The sequence below is a fragment of the Eleutherodactylus coqui genome, chromosome 11 (assembly GCF_035609145.1).
Source record: "Eleutherodactylus coqui strain aEleCoq1 chromosome 11, aEleCoq1.hap1, whole genome shotgun sequence".
NCBI classification, from domain to species: Eukaryota; Metazoa; Chordata; class Amphibia; order Anura; family Eleutherodactylidae; genus Eleutherodactylus; species Eleutherodactylus coqui.
This window is the reverse complement of record NC_089847.1, coordinates 64,279,572-64,305,326: the sequence shown is the minus strand read 5'-3', so window position 1 is coordinate 64,305,326 and position 25,755 is coordinate 64,279,572. Positions and strand designations below refer to the sequence as shown.

The window sequence follows — 25,755 nt, the reverse complement described above, 5'->3', positions numbered from 1 at the left end:
TTTTTTGTACTACATGCAAAAGCAGAGTAGTAGAGCTTTGCATATGGCACTAGAATTGTGTTTTTTTCATTCACAAATGAAGCTACAGTGTTCTGCATCGTGTAAAAGGTATCTATGCCACTTGACAGACGGCATTGCTTTACAATCCGCTTCGGCATGGTGTACATTGTTTTGATTGAAAGAATAGCCCTGCATATTGCTCAACTCCTCGCGTAAAAATCTGGAGGAATTTGTCTTTAAACTAAGCCGGTAGCAGAAACTTGAAGAGCCTTTTGATGGCAAGAATAGAGCTGCAAGCTACACTTTTTATGCCTTTAACCCCTTCCCAATGAGTGCAGTACATATGTAGCACAGCAGATTAGTTCCTGCAAGCTGCTGCACATGTATTGTGCTGGTTACAAGGGGGCTTGAAAGCTGAGTAACCACAGCATGATTGCATCTGTAACTGACAGCTGGGGTCTTGCTGCAGCGGCTAGGTTCGGAGTTGACTCCAGTACTGGCCACCCAATCTCTTAGACACTGCAGTCAGTGCTAGCCATGGCATCTAAACTGTTTTGAGACACCCCCCCCCGCCCCCCCCCCCCCCCCCCCCCCGCCATCATGTATTCCCCTGCAAAGCGATTGTGGCATGCCAATGGTTGCCAGGGCAGCTGGATGACAAATAACGGCTTCCGGCTCTCCCATTTACGTACTATAAAGCCATTATAATATTTGTCTTGCACGATGCATGCCGTAAATAAAAGAAGCTTAAGAATTGCTTATGCAGCGTGCAGGATGTTGGGGATGTCAGCTTGGGTTCACGGTGACTAGATACTGACTCCCAATGGCTCCAGCTGCAAGTAAAAAGGTGGAAAATGGATGGAATAGGAATGATGATGATGATGATGGTGGTGGTAGTTCGTGACACCAGTTTGTAGCAGTTTTAGAATAAAGTGATGAGCAGCGCCAAAAGTGGTTAGTTTTCTTTAAAAGTGCATCCTCAGATGCTTCTTTATTAGGTAAAAAAAAACAGTAAAAGACAACGTTTCGACCTGCGCAGGGGTCTTTTTCAAGTCCATATGTAGCAGGTCAGAGTGAGGGGCAGCCAAATAGTTACACTCCCACACTGATTGTGTTATGAACAAAGTTTTTTGTTTTTTGGGGGGTTGTAGTTCCTGCTATCAGCTGCCCGACCGAACAATAGATTTTATACTAAATTCAAAATCATCGTACTTCCGAAAAGCAAACGATGGCAGCGTTTACATGCAACAATTCACTCAAAAGACATAGTTTAAACAAATTATGAGTGATAATCTTTGCATGTAAATGGGGATTAACACGCTATACTTGTTTCTTACTGACTTGTTTACTGCTCTAGACTAAAGGCCCATTTACATGTAAAGATGATCGCTTAAAATGTGTTCAAAAGATAGCAGCTTATTACCTTAATTTGCCATGTAAATGAGCCTCCTGGAGCTGTATGCATAGAACAGCAAGTGATCTGTCCTCTGCATTCAGTTCCATTGTTCTGCCACAGAGCTTTCAGCTGAATACAATGTTATCAGCGCTCCTGGGAGAACACAGCTTGCCAGGGGTTATTGGCGGTACATGTGGGAAGGTGTGTGTCTGGCAGCGAATCCGCAGCTGTGCTCATTCACCTAGCCCTACCCTCTAACTCACAGCTCCCAACCCATGTTTCCACCCATACATCCAGTGGAGACAAGATGCACCAGTACCCAAGTTGGGGTCACTACACTGTTTTTGACATCTCTGCAAAAAAAAAAAAGATTAAAAAGGGATCAAAAAAAGTTGTATGTACTTAAAAATGGTACCAATGAAAACGCCAAATCATCTCACAAAAAAGACAAGCCCTGACACAGCGCCATAAACAGCAAAAAAAAAAAGTTATGGCTCTCTGAATATATATATATAATTTTTATTTTATTTTTAAGAAAGGTGCCTTTATTGTGCAAAAGGAATAAAATATGAAGAAATAAAGAAATTTGGCATCACTATAAGGGCTCTTACCCACTGCCGATAGATTTTATAGCGATACGAGAGTGAGTGAAAACGCATGATTATGAAATCAATGATTTTTAATGGTTTCATTCTCATTTGCAATGTGTTCACTCAAGCCTTGCTGCGATACAAAAAAGCTGCAATATCACCTATTGAAATCAATCAGAGAAGATCATGCAACAGCCTTGGAATCCCCCATAGCGAGGAGAGAGAGAGGGGGTGGAGCTACAGGAGAGCTCTTACATATCTCCCCATATTTGGAGAGATAGGGGGTGTGGCTAAAAGGCTTCCCCAGGGTTTTCCTGGGAGGGGGCGGGGCTGGCGGTATTCTCACAGTGATTCAATCGCCAGCCAAGAGAGGAGGCGGGGCTAGTGGATATCGCGATCACAAGTATGAAGGCACGCTAATAATACTCACCCACAGAATACAGCTAAAGGGGTTGTACCACATCTGCAAAGAAAAGAAAGAAAAGGGGATAACTTACTGATAGGTGGGAGTCTCACTGCTGGAACTCCTCCACTGATCTCGAGAACGAGGGTCCCATGCACCCCACCCATCCTCATCACTGCAGAGTTACTGCCCCCCATAGTCAGGAGGAGATTGAATGGAAGGCTGGTTACGTAAACACACTAGCGCTCTACCCACTTTCAGTTGGACTGCAGAAATACCCAAGTGAAAGCTGATTGGCCATTTCTGTGAGCTCCACTGAAATGAATGGAGCACTGACCGCACATGCTTGGCCAGCTCTCCATTCACAGTGACAGGAGAGTGGGCCACTAGAATCTCGTTCTTGAGATTGGCAGGGATCCCAGTGGTGAGACCCACAACGATCAGCAAGTTATCCCCTATCCTGTGGATTTGCTATTGTAATACAACCCCTTTAACATGTCAGTTATACCACACGGTGAACACCATAAAAACGGAAACCCCACAACAATGACAGAATTCATTTGTTTCCCCATGATGTATTCCACACAGCATATACCAGTAAAATCCCAAACAAAACTACTGGTTCTTATACACCTACATGAATACACTACAGGGTGTAGTTTCCAAAATAGCGACACCTCATGAGCTCTGCAAGTGTGAAATGGGAAAATTATTTCATCAAAATATGCACTCCTTCCCCCGTGAGCCCTGCTGTGCATCCAAACAGCAGTTTACGGCTACATATGGGACATTTCCGCACCCCGGAGAAAGTGTCTCATACAGAAACTGAAATATTTTACTCTAAACTTATGTACTATGGGAAAAAATGTATTTTTTTATTTTCATTCATTTCAGTCAAAACGCTGTATCTTTGTCACCGAGGCAATAAGTTCCCACTGGAACAAGAATAGGAATCACTGATGGGAACTACTAACAATAAAACGTAACTTTTATGTATTAACAAATTAACATTCTTCTCAAATCAATGCTGATCTGCCAGTAACACACTACGTAATTCTAAATGAATAATTTGATGTATGTCACTGAGCTAGTTACTCTGTTAGTGACTGATTGTTTGCTGTCTAGCCCAATAGGAGGAACAATTCCATGCTTCTGTTTCCCAAGCATGAGTAGTGATCATTCATGCTTGGGAAACAGAAGCATGGAATTGATTTGAGAAGAATGTTAATTTGTTAATACATTCTTCTCTCTTCAAGAGCATGTAACATTCCTGTGGCTAGCCAGAGAATATACAGAGTACAATTGAATCAATTAGGTGTACTCAAGAGCCAATATACGGACTCTATACCACCTGCCGGCTATAACCGCAATAATTGTAACCAATAACACAAAACAACCAATATTGGTGTTTGTCATGCTCTGTCACTATTGATACTCAGTATTAACTGTTAATCAATATATACCTAATACTATGGCCGCCTGCACACGGGCGGAAATCCCGCCGCGGGATTTCCGCCACTGAAAGTTTGCATAGGAGTGCATTACAATACGCACTCCTATGCAGACGGCCGCGGTTTGGCCGCGCGAAATCTCGCGCGGCAAACAAACCGCGGCATGTCCTATTTTTGTGCGGGGCACGCACTCACCCGGCCGCCAGGCGCAGGTGAGTACGCGCTCGTCCCTGCAGGCTCTCGGGTCGGGTCCCGCGGCGAGAATTCTCGCTGCCGGATCTGACCCGCTCGTGTGCAGGCGGCCTAAGGTGTATTATTGACTAGTGACTATTGGTTATAATTACCTATGACTATACTTGGGCTGTGAGGATAACATACTATATAAGCCCAAGTATATATAGGTCTAGTGCTGATCGCATCTATACCAGTGACACAACTCTAATTCTATGAGCGCATAGAAAATCCAAACGAGTATCCGGATACGCTTTTTAAATATACTTTTTATTAAAAGTTACGTTTTATTGTTAGTAGTTCCCATCAGTGATTCCTAAAACGCTGTATCTGCACAAAAATGGAGCATACTGAGATCTTTCATCCGTGAGCTGAAACCGCAATTGGTTTCCGCTCGTGTGCAGGAAGAATCGGTTTTTCATAGCATGTTATGGGCGGTATTTGCTGTGGAATCCGCAGGCGGACACCCACTCTGGATTTCGCAAGACAAATCTGCCCGTGTGCGTGAGGCCTTGGGGTAATAAACATTGAGTTTTGTTCTTTGATAACTCCTGTTGTGTTAAAATTGAAAATCTAGAAAAAAATGAACTGTTTGAAATTTCTCTTCCATGTGGCTTTATTCCCAGGAAACATCTAAGGCCGCCTGTCCATGGGCGTTGCAGAATATCGCTAGCCCGGGAGCAGGGGAGAGAACTCTCAATTCTCCGCAGTGAGCCTAACTGACAAACAGGCTCACCGCAAAGAATCCCGGCAAATCGCAGCATGCCATGATTTTCTGCCCACAAGCTGAGAATCGCTGTGATTCTCTGCTCATGCACAGGGGGGCTGTGCTTTTCATGGCAAATCTATGGAAAGCGTTCACTGGGTTCCCCGCGGCCGCGGGGAACGCAGTGCACAATCGCCTGTGGACAGGACCCCTAAAGAGTTTACATTCTTTATAAACTTTGAGATTTTTAAGGGTTCTTCACACATAGGACTCTCAAGATCACTTCAGAACTAAAGCTTAAAAATAAGCTTTAGATATTTTCTTCAAAATGTGAAAAAATTGTCCCTGTACTTATAAGCTTTCTAACTGCCAAAAAATAAAGGAGTAGCTGGATATCTGGCCTATGGTCTGCAAAGAGATAGTAACTGATTGGGTGCTGCTTTGAGGTGCGGTCTATATTAATTTGGCGGTGTGCTGAAAGGGGTCGTATGTACTATTTGTCATTCTGCCATATATACGGGGAATGTCTGATGTAAATGGATGGGAAACAGTGAAAGATTTTGCGCAGCACATTATGCAGCCTTTTCTTCCTGCCTTTCGAATCTCCCTAAAAATCCCTTCCCACAAGTTGGTAAGTATGTTGTCACATCTAACCAGATGCCATGACAAAGGGATGGCGTAGGTTGGGAGATGTGGAGCACACCAACAAGGGTAATGGAGAAGCAATACGTATTTGTCAACAAATTAGGAATGGCAAGGGCCTAACCCTGATCATAAAGTGATGGAATCTGCCTAAAAGCAGAGCACCCAACCTGAAAATGACGTTCCCATTTAGGAACCAGAGGAACTTCACTAAATGGCTCTACTGTGTTTCCTCGAAAATAAGACCTACCCCTAAAAATAAGCCCTAACCTGTGAGATATAAGCCCTACTGTGAAAATAAGCCCTATCTACACTACATAAAAAAGGAATACACTAATAATAATCTTTATTTGTATAGCGCCAAACATATTCTGCAGCGATTACAGAAACAGGAGGAAACAGAAAGACAAAAATACAGAAAGATGAAAACAGTAGGGGTGAGGGTCCTGCTCCAACGAGCTTGCACACTACAAATAATGGGGTGATACAGAAGGTAAAGGAACTGGAGATGTGCACGGTATGGTGGGCTGCAGAGTGTGGGATGCTATACACATAAGCAATGGTCAGACGTTAAGCCGTGTGGTGGCTGAATCGGTATGACTGCAGGAGGCAGTTGATGGTGGCTAGCAGGGGTTGCAGTCACTAGGACAGGGAGCACCTTATCAGGCAGAGTACAGAGAGGTTTAGCTTATGGGATATGGTATGCCTCCCTAAAGAGGTGCGTTTTTAGAGCACGCCTGAAGTTTTGTGAATCAGGGATTGCGCGGATAGTTTGGGGTAGAGCGTTCCAGAGAACAGGTGCTGCTCTGGAGAAGTCTTGGAGGCAGGAACGAGAGGTTTGAATTACAGTGGCACTGGAGGGCCCGGGCTGGGTGATGGATTGAGATGAGGGAGGCAATATAGGGTGGCGCAGTGCTATGGAGAGCTTTATGGATGAAGGTAGTAAGTTTAAATTGAAGTCTGTATTTGATGGGCAGCCAGTGTAGTGACTGGCACAGGGCAGAGGCGTTTGAGAAGCAGCTGGACAGGAAGATGACCCTGGCTGCTACATTCAGGATGGATTGGAAAGAGGAGAGTCTGGCGCGGGGGACTATCTTCAGCGAATTGTAATAATCGAGCCGAGAGTGGATGAGAGCAACTGAGCATTTTTAGCGTGTCCACGGTGAGGAACGGGCAGATTCTTGCGATGTTCTTGAGGTGCAGCTGACATGTTCAGGACACAAATTGGATGTAGGGGGTAAAGGAGAGATCAGAGTCGAATATAACCCCATGGCAGCGGGCATGCTGTCTAGGAGTTATGGTGGTGCCACACACTAAGATGTCAGGATGAGGTCGGTTAGTAGAGGGTAGAAATGCTAGTAGGTCAGTTTTTGAGTGGTTCAGTTTTAGGTAGAGAGAGGACATAGTGTTATAGACAGCGGACAGACAGTCGGTGATGTTTTGGAGTAAAGGTGCAGAGATGTCACGGGAAGAGGTGTATAACTGGGTGTCGTCAGCGTAGAGATGGTATTGGAGGCCAAATCTCCTGATGGTTTGTTCAATAGGGGCTGTGTAGATGGAGAAAAGAAGGGGGCCGAGGACCGAGCCCTGGGGGACCCCAACAGCAAGGGAAAGGATACACTAAATGAGCGGTCAGATAGGTAGAAGAACCAGGAGAGAGTAGTGTCCTTTAGGCCGATAAAGCGAAGCATACTGAGAAGCAGTTTGTAGTCAACAGTGTCAAATGCTGTGGAGAGATTGAGGAGGATCAATAGAGAGTAGTCACCCCTCGATTTGGCTGTCAGGAGGTCGTTTGACACCTATGTAAGGGCGGTTGAGTGTTGAGTGTTGGGTACAGAAGCCGGACTGTAGGAGGTTAAGAAGACAGTTTTCTGATAGACAGCTTATAAGGCGGGAGTAACCCAGGCGTTCTAGTAGTTTGGAGATGAAGGGGAGGTTGGAGATGGGTCAGTAGTTGGCCGCATCAGTCGAGTCCAGAGCACATTGCATAGCAGGTGCGGTCCGGGTCCTTCACGCCGCTCCATGCTGTTCCCGCAGTCTTTGCAGTCCTAGCCGCTCATACATCATCACTTCCTGGTGAGAGGATTCATAAATCCCGTCTCCAGGAAGAGATGGCTGTGATGGTTCTCGAGTGCTGCACTCAGCCAATCAATTCATTGCTTGATGAACCAATCACAGCCATCGCATTGGTTCATCCAGCGCTGCATTGATTGGCTGAGCACAATGCTCGAGAACCAATCACTGCCATTGCTTCCTGTATGCGGGATTTATGAATCCTGTCACCAGGAAGTGATGATGTACGAGCGGCTAGGACTGAAGAACAGCGCAGACCTCCGGAGAGCAGCATGATGGACATGGACTGAGCCTGCTAGGTAAGTAAAATAAGACCTAGTGCCTCTTTTGGAGCAAAAACTAATATAAGACAGGGTCTTATTTTCGGGGAAACACAGTAGATGGAATATGGGAGAAAGGAGAAACCCCTGGAATGGCCGAGCCAGACAGACCCACCAGCACACTAGATAACAGGTACCAGAGGAGAGGACTGAAGTGAGAAAATGGAAGACAAAACTAACACTGACTAGAGACAAAACAATGCAGTAACTAAACAGCACAAAGCTCTGAAGACCAGGAGTCCAGGAATCAGCACCCTCTGACCGCTGTCTGAGCTGTCATCTGTCTCAGCCAGCCTATCAGAGTATCTCAGAAGGGAGATGTCATCCCTTTGGCGTCCAGTGCCAAATAACGGGCACTACATGGTGCTGACGTCATGATGTCACAGGTACTGAGGGAACACCAGCGCCATGACACCTGGCACATATGTACACTATTAACAGATGTTAACATTTTGACTCATTACAAAGCCTGAAAAAGACAATTATTGTAACAGGTCAAAATGTCGCTTCTGCTCTATATGTTTTGCGGAGTGTAATAAACGTGGTCACTAGAGGACGCTGTCGCTGTGATTCTTTACTTTTGGAATTTGTATTTTGGACATCGGGGACGGTCCTTTTTTAGCTCCTTTATTTCCCGGAGGCGCTGGGTCATCACCTCTCTCTACGTGATTTTGTTTACTACTCTCATCCACACTAGCCATACTAATATATAGTATATATAAAGCTTTTATGGGGAAAAAAGTGGCAAATGAATCCAGTGGATGCTGGTTATGGTGCAAACTCAGAAGAAGCAGTCACTGATTATTGTGAAAGTCTCCCCGAACAGAGAAACAACACTGATTCTGCAACTGATTCTTCTTATCTATATGAGGGAAAAAAATCCACAATTACAACTTCTTTTCCTCACAACCAAAAACCCGACGAGGATGGGATTCGAACCCACGCGTGCAGAGCACAATGGATTAGCAGTCCATCGCCTTAACCACTCGGCCACCTCGTCCAATGTTGGCAGGTGGGGATGCTCTTCTTCCACATTCCTCTTCCTGTGCTCGCCTGCCCCCTCTGCAGGCTCGTTGCTGTACATTGCTGCCTCCTGCTATTCTTCTACTGTGTTCTCCATCCAAGACACAGCAGATCCACCTTATCGCAATGTATCTGAGCATTGGCCTGCCAAAGGTCTTCCTCTTCCAGTGCGGTAGAGGGCGCTGTGAAGATTATTTTCTGCGTTGTGAAGGATGCTGGGTAGGAATGCGAGCGGCGTCGTGGGCGTGGCTTCAGGTGGCTGGGCATCAGTGTGCAGTTGTGTTGCGGCTCTTGCAATGCGGTGGGCAGCAGCTGTAGAGGGTAATAAACGTGGCCGCTAGAGGTCGCTGGGACGCTGAGCGGGTGCAGCAGCTGGTAGAGGAGCGGCTTCTCGCACTGATCTCCTGGCCCCGCTCAGCATACAGGGCTGTGTGATGGGTGTAGAGTGCAAGCTCTGCTGCCAACTGTCAGTATTCTTCTACAAGGGTAGGAGTTGATTTCACATCCGGAGTGGGTATCGGACCAAACCAGGGCAATGCCAACTGCAGTGCGCTGCTCATTTTTTCGAGTGGTCCTTGTTGCCCTCCTGCTGGTTGCCCTCCTCCAACTTCTCTACCTCTCTCTTCTCTCTAACTTACATGGGCAGCAGCAGCAGAGGTCTGCCCATCCGGTGCTGGCGGGCACTCCTCGTACCGAGCCGCGATGGCAGAGGGAACAGAAGGATCATCTGAAGGCAGCGTTGGCTTCTGGCGGCGTACTAGATGCCAGTGGACAATATCGAATTTATCGCCATCTTTTGTCTCGTGAAGGGGGACAATCCAAAGATGTGGCATTGGCATCTCATGCCAGCCTAAGTAACCTCTGGCATCTGCAGGAGCTGGTCCAGCGGTGGGATGGCAGGATTTCATTAGCTCTGTTTGCCTCTAGCGTCGCTGAAGCCAAACTAGCCACAGTGCTAAGTTATACCCTTGCCCAGCTGTGCCCGTCGATAAGGCAAAGGGTAGCCTTTCATCTTGTGTGCCAGTCTGGAGATACAGCCGTTTTCCCAGAGCCAGAGGATGCAGTAGAGTTTGCCCATCTTCAAACATGTCAGGCTATCTTTGGCAAGGCGACAAATATGGGCACAAATATAATAAACTATGCAGGGAATGCATCTTACCCCAACAACTTATTAAGAAATGTGGCTCGGGCTGGCATTGGCAGCACTGGCTTCGTACTGGTGGTTGATATCGATATGGTGCCCAGTCAGGGGCTGAGGTCAGGGTTTTTGGATTTGGTTGCTGCAGGGGTTGATCCACACCTGGTATTTGTGGTGCCCGCCTTTGAAATTAGACATACTCGACGGTTGCCAGGCACCAAAGAGGAATTGCTTCGACTGTACCAGGTGGGAGAAGTGCGGGCATTTTATGAGGAGTTGTGCCCACGATGCCAAGCACCTACTAATTATTCAGTCTGGCTAAACTTGCCAGAGAAGGACACATCGGGCAGACTCGCCGTCGCTTATGTTATTGAGTGGAGAGATCCGTGGGAACCGTTTTACATCGGGAGTAAAGACGTGCCGGCCTACGATGAGCGGTTCAAGCAGTACGGATTTAACAGAATCAGCCAGGTAACGCTCTGGTGTATCATATGGGGAGATACTAGATAACACAGCAGCTCTGGTGTATCATACGGTTAGATACTAGGTAACATCGCAGCTCTGGTGTATCATACGGGGAGATACTAGATAACATCGCAGCTCTGGTGTATCATACAGGGGAGATACTAGATAACATCGCAGCTCTGGTGTATCATACAGGGGAGATACTAGATAACATCGCAGCTCTGGTGTATCATACAGGGGAGATACTAGATAAGATCGCAGCTCTGGTGTATCATACAGGGGAGATACTAGATAACATCGCAGCTCTGGTGTATCATACAGGGGAGATACTAGATAACATCGCATGCTCTGGTGTATCATACAGGGGAGATACTAGATAACATCGCATGCTCTGGTGTATCATACAGGGGAGATACTAGATAACATCGCATGCTCTGGTGTATCATACAGGGGAGATACTAGATAACATCGCAGCTCTGGTGTATCATACAGGGGAGATACTAGGTAACATCGCAGCTCTGGTGTATCATACAGGGGAGATACTAGATAACATCGCATGCTCTGGTGTATCATACAGGGGAGATACTAGATAACACAGCAGCTCTGGTGTATCATACGGTTAGATACTAGGTAACATCGCAGCTCTGGTGTATCATACGGGGAGATACTAGATAACATCGCAGCTCTGGTGTATCATACAGGGGAGATACTAGATAACATCGCAGCTCTGGTGTATCATACGGGGGAGATACTAGAGAACACCGCAGCTCTGGTGTATCATACGGGGAAATACACCAGAGCTGCAATGTTATTTAGTATCTCCCCATATGATGCACCGATGTTATCTAGGATCATACAGGGAGATACTTTATAACCTCACAGCTCTGGTGTATCATACGGGGGAGATACTAGATAACACCGCAGCTCTGGTGTATCATACGGGGGAGATACTAGATAACACCGCAGCTCTGGTGTATCATACGGGGGAGATACTAGATAACACCGCAGCTCTGGTGTATCATACAGGGGAGATACTAGAGAACACCGCAGTTCTGGTGTATCATACAGGGGAGATACTAGATAACATCGCAGCTCTGGTGTATCATACAGGGGAGATACTAGATAACATCGCAGCTCTGGTGTATCATACAGGGGAGATACTAGATAACATCGCAGCTCTGGTGTATCATACAGGGGAGATACTAGATAACATCGCATGCTCTGGTGTATCATACAGGGGAGATACTAGATAACATCGCATGCTCTGGTGTATCATACAGGGGAGATACTAGATAACATCGCATGCTCTGGTGTATCATACAGGGGAGATACTAGATAACATCGCATGCTCTGGTGTATCATACAGGGGAGATACTAGATAACATCGCATGCTCTGGTGTATCATACAGGGGAGATACTAGATAACATCGCATGCTCTGGTGTATCATACAGGGGAGATACTAGATAACATCGCATGCTCTGGTGTATCATACAGGGGAGATACTAGATAACATCGCAGCTCTGGTGTATCATACAGGGGAGATACTAGGTAACATCGCAGCTCTGGTGTATCATACAGGGGAGATACTAGAGAACATCGCAGCTCTGGTGTATCATACAGGGGAGATACTAGAGAACACCGCAGCTCTGGTGTATCATACGGGGGAGATACTAGAGAACACCGCAGCTCTGGTGTATCATACGGGGAAATACACCAGAGCTGCAATGTTATTTAGTATCTCCCCATATGATGCACCGATGTTATCTAGGATCATACAGGGAGATACTTTATAACCTCACAGCTCTGGTGTATCATACGGGGGAGATACTAGATAACACCGCAGCTCTGGTGTATCATACGGGGGAGATACTAGATAACACCGCAGCTCTGGTGTATCATACGGGGGAGATACTAGATAACACCGCAGCTCTGGTGTATCATACAGGGGAGATACTAGAGAACACCGCAGTTCTGGTGTATCATACAGGGGAGATACTAGATAACATCGCAGCTCTGGTGTATCATACAGGGGAGATACTAGATAACATCGCAGCTCTGGTGTATCATACAGGGGAGATACTAGATAACATCGCAGCTCTGGTGTATCATACAGGGGAGATACTAGATAACATCGCATGCTCTGGTGTATCATACAGGGGAGATACTAGATAACATCGCATGCTCTGGTGTATCATACAGGGGAGATACTAGATAACATCGCATGCTCTGGTGTATCATACAGGGGAGATACTAGGTAACATCGCAGCTCTGGTGTATCATACAGGGGAGATACTAGAGAACATCGCAGCTCTGGTGTATCATACAGGGGAGATACTAGAGAACACCGCAGCTCTGGTGTATCATACAGGGGAGATACTAGAGAACACCGCAGCTCTGGTGTATCATACAGGGGAGATACTAGAGAACACCGCAGCTCTGGTGTATCATACAGGGGAGATACTAGAGAACACCGCAGCTCTGGTGTATCATACAGGGGAGATACTAGATAACACCGCAGCTCTGGTGTATCATACAGGGGAGATACTAGAGAACACCGCAGCTCTGGTGTATCATACGGGGAAATACACCAGAGCTGCAATGTTATTTAGTATCTCCCCATATGATGCACCGATGTTATCTAGGATCATACAGGGAGATACTTTATAACCTCACAGCTCTGGTGTATCATACAGGGGAGATACTAGAGAACACCGCAGCTCTGGTGTATCATACAGGGGAGATACTAGAGAACACCGCAGCTCTGGTGTATCATACAGGGGAGATACTAGATAACACCGCAGCTCTGGTGTATCATACAGGGGAGATACTAGATAACACCGCAGCTCTGGTGTATCATACAGGGGAGATACTAGATAACACCGCAGCTCTGGTGTATCATACAGGGGAGATACTAGATAACACCGCAGCTCTGGTGTATCATACAGGGGAGATACTAGATAACACCGCAGCTCTGGTGTATCATACAGGGGAGATACTAGATAACATCGCAGCTCTGGTGTATCATACAGGGGAGATGCTTTATAACACCACAGCTCTGGTGTATCATACGGGGAAATACACCAGAGCTGCAATGTTATTTAGTATCTCCCCGTATGATACACCGATGTTATCTAGGATCATATAGGGAGATACTTTATAACCTCACAGCTCTGGTGTATCATACGGGGAGATACTAGATAGCACCGCAGCTCTGGTCTGGAGCCACTGTAAGTATATTAGAAGAAGAGCTCTGATCATAGAACAACATGTAATGCATTGTAGCACTGAATCGGATCTTAGTTCACAAACTGAAAAGATAAGCACATGGAAGTGTGTAGCGCTAGCAAACAAGTAATTGGACACCCGAGCAAGAATCAAAAGTAGTATTTATTTACATGTGTTAATACTTAGCGGAGCCTCTTGGCCTTAATGACATCAGATGCTCTCTGTGCCATACTTTCTACTAATGTCTACACTTCTGCTGGTATTTCCCTCTATTCATCCTGCAAATGTTTGGCGTGTTCTTTTAACCCCTTAACGCTACAGAACCTATAGTTATTTCTTGCCACTTCAGGGTGTTTATGGAGGGAGATCGTGGGACGATCTTGCTTCATACATTGCGGCTGCTGGCGTTTTTTTACAGCCGGCAACCGCCCTCAACAGCTCCGATACGCCGCGCAGCTAATCGGAGCTGTTAACCTTTTAAATGCCGCCATCAATTCTGACAGCGGCATTTAAATCCCCTGACCAATGTTCGGGGGTCCTATACGCCCACGCGATGAGATCAGGGGTTGCTGTGCAGGTGTCATGGCAGCCGGGGCCCCCCTGAAAGGCCCCTAGGGCTATCATAGCAGAATGCCTGTCAGCTTGCAGCATAATGTAATGCTATGGCGTTATATCATGCTGCAGGAACAGTCAAAGCATCGCATTGTTACCTATGGGGACTAAAATAAAACGTAATACAAGTTTTAAAAAAAAAACCTTTTGCCATATTTATAATAAAATAAATAATAAAACAAAAATACACATTTGATATCGCTGCATCTGTAAAAGTCCGATCCACCAAATTAGCGCATTATTTACCCCGCATGGCGAACGTTAGCGATCAAAAAATGTATGTATTCCAGAATGGTATCAGCAGAGACTACAGGACGTCCTGCAAAACATTATCACCTGTCAACGGAAAAGTAAAAAGGTTATTGCTGTCAGAAGAGGGAAATATCTTTAAAAAAGATAAAAGTACAGCAAAAAGAAAAACTATACAAGTTTGGTATCGCAGTAATCGTACTGACCCATAGAATAAAGTTATCAGGTCATTTTTGTTGCAGTGTGTACGCCGTAGAAACAAGATAGCAGAATTTCGTTTTTTTTCCATTTCACTTTCAGTACATTATATGGTACGTTAAGTAGTAAAAAATATATAACTCGTCCCACAAAAAACAAGCCCTCAGACAGCAGCAGCGATGGATAAATAAAGGAGTTGTGACTTTTTTAAAAAGGGGAAGAAAAGGGGGGGGTGCAATGTCCTTAAGGGGTTAAAGAAAATGAACGCTATTCATATATCCTGACTGAATGTAGCAGTTTATACCAAAGATGTTCAGTAGGGTTTAAGTTGGGACTCTGTGCAGCCAGTCCAACAGTCCAATCGTTGAACATCCATATCCTCAAACTATCACAAGGTGCTGGATTTATGACAAGACGCGTTGTGTTGTTGGCAGTATGGCTGACCATTCTCAGAGCATTGCCACATTATCAGCAGCACATTACTGTCTAGAATGTCAAGGTACATCTCCGTGTTCATGGTTCTTGCACTAAAACCAACAGACTGAGATCAGGCCATGTAAAGCATCCCCCAGACCATAATGGAACCGCTGCCAAACTTAAGTATTGGCACAACGCAGGCAAAATGCCTTCCCCAGGCATCCTTCACACTATGAAGATGGAGTAGTATGATTGATAACTTCATAGAATGTTCTTCTTGCTTAACTGTCCAATGACGATGCTCCTTGCACAATTATAGACGGGTCATTGCATCATCTTTGAGAGAACTTGACAGACATTTTTAGTAGAGATGAGCGAACACGTTCGGCCCCGCCCCTTTTTCGCCCGAACACCGAACTTTGCGAACACTTCAGTGTTCGGGCGAAAAAGTTCGGGGGCCGCCGTGGCAGCGCGGGGGGGTGCGGCGGGGAGTGGGGGGGAGAGGGAGAGAGAGAGGGCTCCCCCCTGTTCCCCGCTACTGCCGCCCGCGCCGCCGCGCATCTCCCCGCCCCCCGGCGGCACCCGAACTTTTTCGCCCGAACACTGAAGTGTTCGCAAAGTTCGGTGTTCGGGCGAAAAAGGGGCGGGGCCGAACGTGTTCGCTCATCTCTAATTTTTAGTATGAATGGAGGGAAATACCAGCTGAAGTGTATCAGACCTTAGGAGAAAGTATGCCACAGAGAGTATCCAATGTCATTCGGGCCAAAGGAGCCCCACTAATTACACTGCACAACAGCATTTTTGCATCTGGTGTGCTATATATCCATTCTTATGGATTTTTGGGTGTAGACTCTGAGTTTATCTATAGAGATGACGTATCACGTAAGGTTTTTTATGTAATTTGGACATTTTCATTTTTTTTTAAAGGTTTTAGTGTTTGTGCTCATTTTCTGGTGAATTATTTATATAAAATTAAATCAGTGACTGAGCTAAACTCTGTATTTGAATATAATACACAGTGGATGAAGTTCTAAAAATGGTCACTAGATGGCAGAACAATGTAGTTGAGCAGGAAGGTTACCGACATGAGCCTATCTGTACTGCTGTTTAGTGTTTGTTGTAATCTGCATGAAGCACTTCTCTTCATTCATACCTCAGCATATCAGTATTTTTGAGTTTCATTCACAAACACATTACCAGAAAAACATTACTGAGTTCTGAGTGTTATATATATTTTTTCTTGTATTTAAAACAAGACAATATTTGACAATACTGTATTATTGTCTATGTAATAGTGCTGTGTATCTCAGAAATGTGACGTGATCGATAGAATCTGAATTCAGCACCCCAAAATTAGCTAAACCAACCTGTTTTTAAACCAGATAGAGGAACATTTTTTTGATTTGTTGACCAGCATTAACACGTGTAAATAAATACTACTTTTGATTGTTGCTCAGGTGTCCAATTACTGTTGGTAGGATAGCGGATTATGGCATCATTGGTGCAGAAGTGTAGATAACTTACTGTCTCTGTATTCTCTGTAGGCTTGTGAACTGAACATGGCTGGCTTTTCCTTTGCCATCCTGGACTCTGCGTTTTTGCTTCATAAAGGCCATAAACTACCTGGAGATTTCCACAGTCAGAAAGAGGCAGAGAACAAAAGAAACCGGTTGCTGTACAGAGGCTTCAAGGAGGAGCTGAAGACGAAGTACCCCGATTCCAGCAGGCGTTGCTAATAAAGTCTTTGACTGAACTGTTTTAAGAACTGAGCGTCTCTTCTGATGGAATCTAGAAGGTCGTTGGCCGTGTAACAATAGAATCCATTTTTCTAGAATTCCAGGCTGAATCTACTCCCATGTGTAGCAATTCTAATGTGATGTAACGTATGTTTGTATTTATTGATCTGTGCGACTACTGATAATCTGATACTGCATCTATTTGCCAGATCTTCTTCCTGCCTCCTCTCCTACGTAATTTCTGTCCTGTATCCTCTGGTCATCATAGTCATTTTTTAGAATGCATCTTCCATGTTCCTGATCTGTGAAGAGCAGAAGGAGATCAGTAGATACAGTCAAGAAAAACTAAGTGCACCCTCTTTGAATTCTATGGTTTGACATATTGGGGCATTTAAAAAAAAAAAAAAAAAAACATCTGGTGCCTTAGGTCTTAACATTAAGTAAATGCAATGTCAGCAATAAATTACCCTGTGTCATTTATTTAACAAAAACATGGCCAAAATACAGAAGCAGTGTATGAAAAAATTAAGTACACCCCATGAATCAGTAGCTTACAGAACCACCTTTAGCAGCAATTACTTGTAGTAATCATTTGCTGTATGACTTTTATCAGTTTCTCACATCGTTCAGAAGACATTTGGTTTCTTTACACCGTTGCATTAGTTCATTGAGGTTTTGGGCATTTGTTTATGCACAGCTTTTTTTAAGATCCCACTCCAGCATTTCATTTGGGTTGCGGTTTGTACTCTAACTGGGCCATTGCAACACCTTGACCTTCTTTTTCAGCCATTCTGATGTAGATTTACTAGTGTGCTTGGGATCATTGTCCTGTTCCATGACTCAGTTTTACGATAGTTGGCCTAGCATTTTATTCTTGGATACTTTGGTATACAAGGGAGTTCCTGGTTGATTCAATGATTGCAAGGTGCTGAGGTAGTGTGGCTGCAAAACAAGCCCAATTTGTCACCCCTCCACCACCATACTTGACAGTTGGTATGATGTGTTTGTGCTGATATTCAATGTTTGGTTTTTGCCAAATGCGCTGGGCTTTATGGCCAAACACCTTCACTTTAACATCCCCACTTTGGTCTTGTCTGTCCAAAGGACCATATTGCAAAAGACATGTGGTTTGTTGAGATGCAGCTTTGCAAACTTTAGTAGTTTAGTAGAAACCGCCATGATCGAGCGCGTGCCTGCGAGGACCCATTGAAATCAATGGGGGCGTTATACCGCGATTTAATCGTTGTAAAAGGCACGTGTATGAGTGGCCTTAACATGCTAACTAAGGCCTTGAGAGTCTAAAGGCGCATTTACATGGGACGAATGTCGGGCAAATTATGCCTAACACTCATCCCCGCACATACTCGCTTCAGTGCTGCTGCACAAGAGCGAGTATCGTTGGCTCTCAGTGGGGCGGCAGGAGGAGATTTCTCTCCTCGCACTCCCCCGCCCCTCTCCATTCACTTAATTTAGCGGCCGTTCAGTACTGAATGGCTGCTATTTACACGGAACGATCATCGTTCAGCTCATTGCACATCATTTATGCAGCATAAACGATGGACAATGAGCTGAATGACGATCGTTCGGTATAAATAACAGCGGTTCAGTCCTGAACGGCCGCTATGCTAAGTGAATGGCGAGGAGAGAAGTCTCCTTCTGCCGTCCCGGCCCCCCTGCTGGCTGCTCTGTCAGTGAGCCAACGATATTCACTCCTGTGCAGCAACATGGGAGCGAATATGTGCAGGGACGAGTGTCCGGTATCGTTTGCCCAACATTCATCACGTGTAAATGGGCCTTAAGATCTTGACTTTTTTTTTTGACCTTGAGATGAATTTGCTGGGACATCCACTCATGGAAAGATTGTCAGCTGTCTTGAATGCTTTCCACTTATGTATAATATTTCTCACTGTAGAGTGATGATCTCTAAATTGTTTGGAAATGACCTTATATCCCTTCCCAGATTGATGGGCAGCAACCATTGTTTCTCTAAGATCATTGCTGATGGTTTTCTCTTTAGCATTGTGTTAACACATGACTGAGTGCTCCAGGCCAACAAATTGCCAAAACCTCTGCGTTTAGAGAGGTGGTCACACTTGCTGATGATCAATTAAGGGCATTTCATTAGCTGCACCTGGCTGCTACTCACCCTCTTAATTCCTATGCACCCTGTGAGGGTGTACTTAATTTTTCACACACTTATTCTGCATTTTGCGTTAAATAATGACACACTGTAATTTTGTCATGTGTTGTAAATCTGAGATAGTATTTATGTAATTTTAGGACTTTCTAAGAACCAAATGTTTTTTTTTAATAAGGTCCTGATACAAAAGTAATCCTCTTGGAATTCTATGGTTTTATGACTGTATATAGTTATGTTAGGAAAGAGTCGGTATAAGGCTGGCTTCATACCGCCATAAAAAAAGCAGCACTTCAGCATCCATAAACTGGAACAATGAGGTTCTACTTCATCTTTTGGCCATCTAAGAGTCTTGCACTACGTTGACTCTAAATTGCAGCTATTATTTCAATGTGCGTCAGGCCTAACTTGTAATTTATTTATCAGTGTTCACTCTGGGCTTATGTCCAGGGGCTGTCATGTTTAATGCCTGCTAACGTCCTCTGAATGCACATGCAGAAATGGATCTTAACCCTTTCCGAAACACTGTCTGACGTCTTCCTACATTCTGATTGAAACTTGTACAGCTCCAATGTCAGAAGACGTCCGACAGGGTATTCTTACCATCTGTTGCCAGCCACTCCGGTGTCGAGCCTCTCTGGTGCACACACACTGGCTTTAGCCAGCAGATGGCACCGTAGTATAACAGCAAAAAGAGAAAGCCTTTTTGGAAACCCTGAATCCAAAATAAGATTGGAAATGGTTAATAATGGAAAAGGAAACCCTCCTCAAAGAATAGTTATAAATGGCAGGAGAATGAGACTTTTTTCTTATTTTTAATATTCCCAGATTCCCCACTCTTCTGGCTGGTGTAATAACTTGAACCATCTTTTTATCCTTCTATACTACAGCTACTAATGTACTTCTAGATCTCCAGTCATCTGTCAACTTCTCTGTTTTTCTCCTCCATTCTGGTCTACTAGCAGTATTTAGAACCAGAATAAAATAAACCACTCAATCTACTGTGCTTTTGTCTTTTTGTAACAAAGAGCCTTATTCCTCTTCATGGAAGCAGCCATGGTTAGGTTTGCAGCTAAGACACAGCCGTAGCCTATTAGACTATGGGCTTTAGTGAATGCATAGGTTCTTCCCACTGCTTTCTCTGGTATGAAAAAGCCTCCGTATATTTCCACCCATGATGGTATTGTGGTGCCCGCAGACTTCTCCGATCACAGTTGTGCCTCTCTGCATGCCTCACATTTTATACCTATGAATCCAACAGAAAAATATTTCCTTAGATCTGCTTCCATGGGACAATAAGTCCATAAAGTGCCAACGCATTGTAGCGCACAGTTCTGTATTAAAGACTTGCAAGGACCTGGCTGCATTTGTTCAGTCTCTACCAAGCATGCCTTTTTCATTAAAGGGGTTGTCTCGCGCCGAAACTGTTTTTTTTTTTTTTTCAATAGGCCCCCCGTTCGGCGCGAGACAAACCCAAGGGATGGGTTAAAAAAAAAATATATATATATATTACTTACCCGAATCCCTGCTCTGCGACGATTTCTTTCTTCCTTCTCCAAGATGGCCGCCGGGATCTTCACCCACGATGCACCGCGGGTCTTCTCCCATGGTGCACCGTGGGCTCTGGGCGGTCCATTGCCGATTCCAGCCTCCTGATTGGCTGGAATCAGCACACGTGACGGGGCGCAGCTACAATGACGACGCAGGACCAGCTCTACGGCACGAGCGGCCCCATTCACCAGACAGAAGACCGGACTGCGCAAGCGCGTCTAAAAACGCCAGAAGACAGCGAATTTAGACGGATCCATGGAGACGGGGACGCTAGCAACGGAGCAGGTAAGTGAATAACTTCTGTATGGCTCATATTTAATGCACGATGTATATTACAAAGTGCATTAATATGGCCATACAGAAGTGTATAACCCCACTTGCTGCCGCGAGACAACCCCTTTAAGCCCGAGGAAGAATCCTGAGAGGTTCACAAGCTCACATTACCATGTATTTAGTTAGCCATTAAAAGGTATCATATCTACAAGATTACTTGGTTTCGCTTGCTATGAACAATCACACTTTGCTCTACTGGCTAACACCGTACCAAACTTTTTTTTTTCATTCTACCAAGTATGTGATTTCTTAGGCCTTCTGCACACGGGCGGATTTGCATTGCCTATAGCATGCTATCAGAATATACAATTTCCTGCCCACGAGCGGAAATTGATTGCAATTTTCTGCTCGCAGGGGAGAAATCGCAACATACTGCAATTTTGTGCGGGACACACACGGCCGCCTTCCATGGAAGTCAATCACGGGCATTTGCAATCATGACTGCAGAATGGTTGCGGGAGCCGCGTCATCGCCAGCAGAGGAAAAGACTGGCGGAGAGGTACGATGGGGTCACTGGCCGGGCACTGGATCGAACTCTGCTGTGGGAATCCATTCAACCTCTTAGATGCTCTGGTCAATGCTGCCTGCAACATAAAAGTTGTTTGACAGGGACACCTACCTCCATTGCCCCATCAACCCTCCTGTGATGTAATTGCAGAAGGGGGGACCGCCATTCCAGCGATTAGCTGATTACTGGTACTGCTGTCAGTCTGGAAAGCACAAGAAACCCATTATGCTTACCATAGTGCAGTTAGTATTGTATGGAATGACAGCCTGGACTGCTATGCATGATGTGTTTCCTGCTCCTTCCATAATGACCGCAACGCCACTAATCAGCTGATCTGTGGGGACCCAAGTGGCGGACCCCTGCTGTTCTATTGATGACCTGTCCTGAGGTCAGGTCCTCTATAGATAAAGAAAACCAAGTCCTGGATTACCCCTTTAAGCCAGGGTTTAGTAGGCTTATTTTAAAAATACTGTATATTGCAATACAGAAGTATTCTATAATTGATTGGACAGGCTCACACGAGCGTATTATGTGCGGCGATATACAAGGTGAATTGAGGTATATTGATTTTCATTCACACCATTCATTGTGTTTAATACATGCGTAAAAAAACAATGCAGCATGTTCTATTCAACTGCATATTATGCGCAATAGAGCCTTTTGGTTCTCAATGGACGCGTAATAAACGCTGTACATATGCAATTATATTGCACGTGCGGTGTTTATATGCAATGTCACTAAGCAACAAAGTGAGAGAATTTTAAAAAAGGTGGACAACGCATGAGATACGCTGTCCAAAATTGCTGCCATATGCGGAGATACAGCGGTGAAATGATGCGTTTTACAACATGCTCATGTGAGCCCGGCCTAAAAAAAAAGGAAAAATAGATTCAATAAAAATCTTTTAAAAAATTAAAATAAATGTATAAAAGTATTCAAAAGCCCCTCCCCATTTACAAAAAAATCTATAGAATAAAAAAAGTCAATATAATTGGTATTTTTGTGTCTTAACAGTCCGAACTACTAAAATACTGCATTATTTATCCTGGTCAGTGAACAACATTAAAACATTACGCAGTAAGGGAACTGTGGATTCTTGGTCACACAGCTTCTAAAAAAGTGGGATAAAAAGCGGGCAAAAAAGTGTTGTGTGCCTCATGATGATGCCAAGGAAGACTAGAACTCGCACTGCAGAAGACAGCGCCAGAAAATAAAGAGGTTATGTATCTTCAAACTTGGTGACACAATAGATTTTTTTTTTTTTAAAGCAGATTTCATGAAGTGGTAACACATAAAACCATATCCTTGGTATCCCCACACCCATACTGGCCACAGAATAAAGGTGACAGGGCATTTTTACCGCACTATGAATGCCAGAAAAACTAAAACCAAACGGCAACGGTGAAATTGTGTTTTGTTTTCTTTATTCCGTTTCACCTACTTAAATTTTTTTTACCTTTTTTTATAGTACATTATACCTAAAATATAGCTCCTCCCACGAAAAACAAGTCCTTGTGTTACTATAGCAACAGGAAACTAAACACGTTAGAACTCTTGGAAGTCGAAGACAAAAAATAAAAACAAAAAGTGAAAATTTTGACTAGGGAGTGAAGGGGTTAATCATCAACAACAGGAAGACTTTTGGCTGGACTCCACATACCACAATGCACTGCTCCCAGCCCGCTCGCATATTAACTTTTTCCACCCCACTTCTGCCCTAATCACCAATTCCAGCAACCTGATTGGTTGTTTGGGTTGGCCGGATGTGCACGAGGATGGAGTTACAGAGATGTGCATGCTGAGCTGTCAGTGGCAGTGATCGGAGCTCGGTGCTCATGTTTATACAATACATATGGTGTGTTGTGTGAATCTGGTGCATATTAGCATGTGGTGTGTTATGTGGCATATATTAGTGTGTGGATATGTGTGTATGCAGGTATGTGTGTCAGGCTACTGCGTGGTGGTGTGCTAGCATGTGGTCATGGGTGTGTATAGTTTGTGGGTATGTGTTGTTAGGGGTTTTATGCAGTACATGTGGTGTGGTCGTGTGTATGTGGTAGGCTGTGTGTGGTGTAGCCAGAGCATATAAGCGTGTGCTTCTCTGTGTATGTATGGTCGTGTGTATGCGGTATGTGTGGTGTACTAGCATGTGGTTGTGTGTATTCAGTACGTTGAAGCATCTGTAGGCTGTGGTGTGCAAGTGCGTGGTCCTGTTTATGCAGTATGTGTGGTGTGTATATGGCACATATTTGCGTGCACATGCGGTGCATATTAGCGCATGTGTTCGAGTATGCACACTGCATATTAGCACGTGTTTGTGCACGCACTTTAGATTGTGTACATTAGCATGCATGTTTGTGCACACACCCTAATATGCAGTGCGCACAAACATGTGCGCAAACACACATGCTAATGTGCGTGCTAATGTGCACATGCTAAAGTGGGCGCACAAACACATGCGCTAATGTGTACCACAAATGCTAATATGCATTGCGCACGCACACAAATATGTGCCATATACATACCACACGTACCGCATAAACAGGACCACGCACTTGCACACCACAGCCTACAGATGCTTCAACGTACTGAATACACACAACCACATGCTAGTACACCGCACATACCCCATACACACGACCACACGCTTATATGCTCTGGCTACACCACACACAGCTTACAAGCGCCAATATGTACCACATACACATGACCACCACATGTACCTTTATAAAACCACTAACAACACATACATGCAAACTACATACACCCGTGAGCACATGCTAGCACACCACCACGCAGTAGCCTGACACACATACCTGCATACACACATATCCACACACTAATATGCGCCTTATAACACACCACATGCTAATATCAGCCTGCTTAAACAACCAATCACTGTGAATCAGCCAACCGAAACAACCAATCAGGTTGTGAATCGAGCAGAAGTGTTGTGGAATATAGATATCTGCACTCCCTCCTCGTGCACATCCAGCCGAACCCAAACAACCAATCAGGTTGCTGGAATTGCTGATTAGGGCAGAAGTGGGGTGGAAAAAGTTAATATGCAGCACCGCTCTGGTCTTAGTTTTTTTTCTGCCCAACTCTATCATTTCCGGTCAAGTTCTGCCGTATTATCCCGCCCCCAGGCTGTGATTGGCTGTTCTCCTTGTGAGCTGTCTCATGATTGGTTTTTCCTCTTGTCATTCAGAGCTAGGCGACGTGGGCGGGACTGTGCTCGTGACGTCATCCAAAGTAGAGGAAGAGACGGAGAAGTGAATGAAACGAGAGGGAGGCGGGCCGTTCGGAGCGCTCAGTGGTTCGTATACATTGTATCATGTGTGCTGGTGTAGTCCGCCCAGCAGCGGGCTGACCTCTTGTGGGAGACCTGCAGCCGCTGTGGCACTTATATGGCAGGTGGTCGCCGGGGACGGGTTGGTGGAGCCGGAGTGCTGCCCCTGTATGGTTGTGGACATATGTGTAATTCCACCCATCAGTCCTCGGCTGCATCTAGAGCCTCCGGCCCCCCTGAAGTTTAGTCTGTAAAGGAGAAATAACTTGTCTTGCTTTTTTAAAAAAAAAATGTGTATATTTTTCAGCCCCTTCTGTGGCTGCCGCCATATCAGCGCTCCGCTACCTGTGCAGCGTCACTGCAGTGTGCGCACCTTATGGAGGCAGAAAGGAATGGGATTGTCAGGAATGCCCCGGAGCAAGGAGTGTATAGTGCTGCCCACCTGCCAAATCTGGGCATCAGGCTGTCATTAGTGGCATCACATGCCCGGGAGCGCTGCATCTGCATCGCGTGTTGGCGCAGTGACCACATGACGGCTGCAGACCCTGTAAATAGAGCGCGGCTGAAGAATGGGGCGGTGGGGGCTGCAAGAGGGGAAGCTAGCCCCCTCACTGACCCCGATATATCATTTTTATCGGAAAACTGGTACTTGTTGGTAATCTGTCACCGTTTTATTAATACCCATCATTTAGTGCTATCCTGCAGGCCAGTGCTGCGCTTATACCACCTGAGTCATATTATAAATGGTTATGTTTGGGAGAAGTACAGTGTTGCGTGGTGGTGTTTTTTTAAAATTTTTTTTTTTACAGCAATGTATTGGTGAAACATCTTGTGAAACTAAAGTCATACAACATCACTTCCTGGTTACGGGATTCATACATCCTGCTTCCAGGAAGTGATGGCTGTGATTGGCTGAGCAGCGGTGGAAGAACCAATCAACAGCCATCACGTTGTAGAGACAGGATTTATGAATTGGCTGAGCTGCGGCCAATCACAGCCATCGCATTGGTTCATGCAGCACTGCATTGATTGGCTGAGCAGTGGTCGAAGAACCAATC

General features: G+C 45.1%; 2 protein-coding genes and 1 non-coding gene across 3 annotated transcripts in view; 2 read left to right on the top strand and 1 right to left on the bottom strand.

The window, feature by feature from the left end:
* Window positions 1–8,730: 8,730 nt before the first annotated feature.
* On the bottom strand, window positions 8,731–8,812 carry TRNAS-GCU (transfer RNA serine (anticodon GCU)). The gene has a single exon. It is a non-coding gene; the product is annotated as a tRNA-Ser (tRNA).
* A 270-nt stretch (window positions 8,813–9,082) lies between these two features.
* On the top strand, window positions 9,083–20,010 carry B4GAT1 (beta-1,4-glucuronyltransferase 1). The gene is made up of 2 exons (XM_066582261.1): window positions 9,083–10,444; window positions 16,685–20,010. Exons 1-2 carry the CDS (start codon window positions 9,371–9,373, stop codon window positions 16,874–16,876), a joined length of 1,266 nt encoding a protein of 421 aa, XP_066438358.1. The 5' UTR covers window positions 9,083–9,370; the 3' UTR covers window positions 16,877–20,010.
* Window positions 20,011–24,618: 4,608 nt separating this feature from the next.
* The window catches only part of BRMS1 (BRMS1 transcriptional repressor and anoikis regulator), a 35,203-nt gene continuing 34,066 nt past the window's right edge, over window positions 24,619–25,755 (top strand). Inside the window, exon 1 of the mRNA XM_066582260.1 lies at window positions 24,619–24,724. Within this exon, the coding sequence (XP_066438357.1) occupies window positions 24,685–24,724 (40 nt within the window). The 5' untranslated portion in view covers window positions 24,619–24,684. The remainder of the gene's footprint in view (window positions 24,725–25,755) is intronic.

What these genes read in the sequence shown, in the direction of transcription:
- B4GAT1 (XM_066582261.1), top strand. Translation starts at nt 9,371, where the DNA reads ATGCCAACTGCAGTGCGCTGCTCATTTTTTCGAGTGGTCCTTGTTGCC. An exon ending in GATTTAACAGAATCAGCCAG is followed by an intron (nt 10,445 to 16,684) that starts GTAACGCTCTGG and finishes TATTCTCTGTAG; the next exon opens with GCTTGTGAACTGAACATGGC.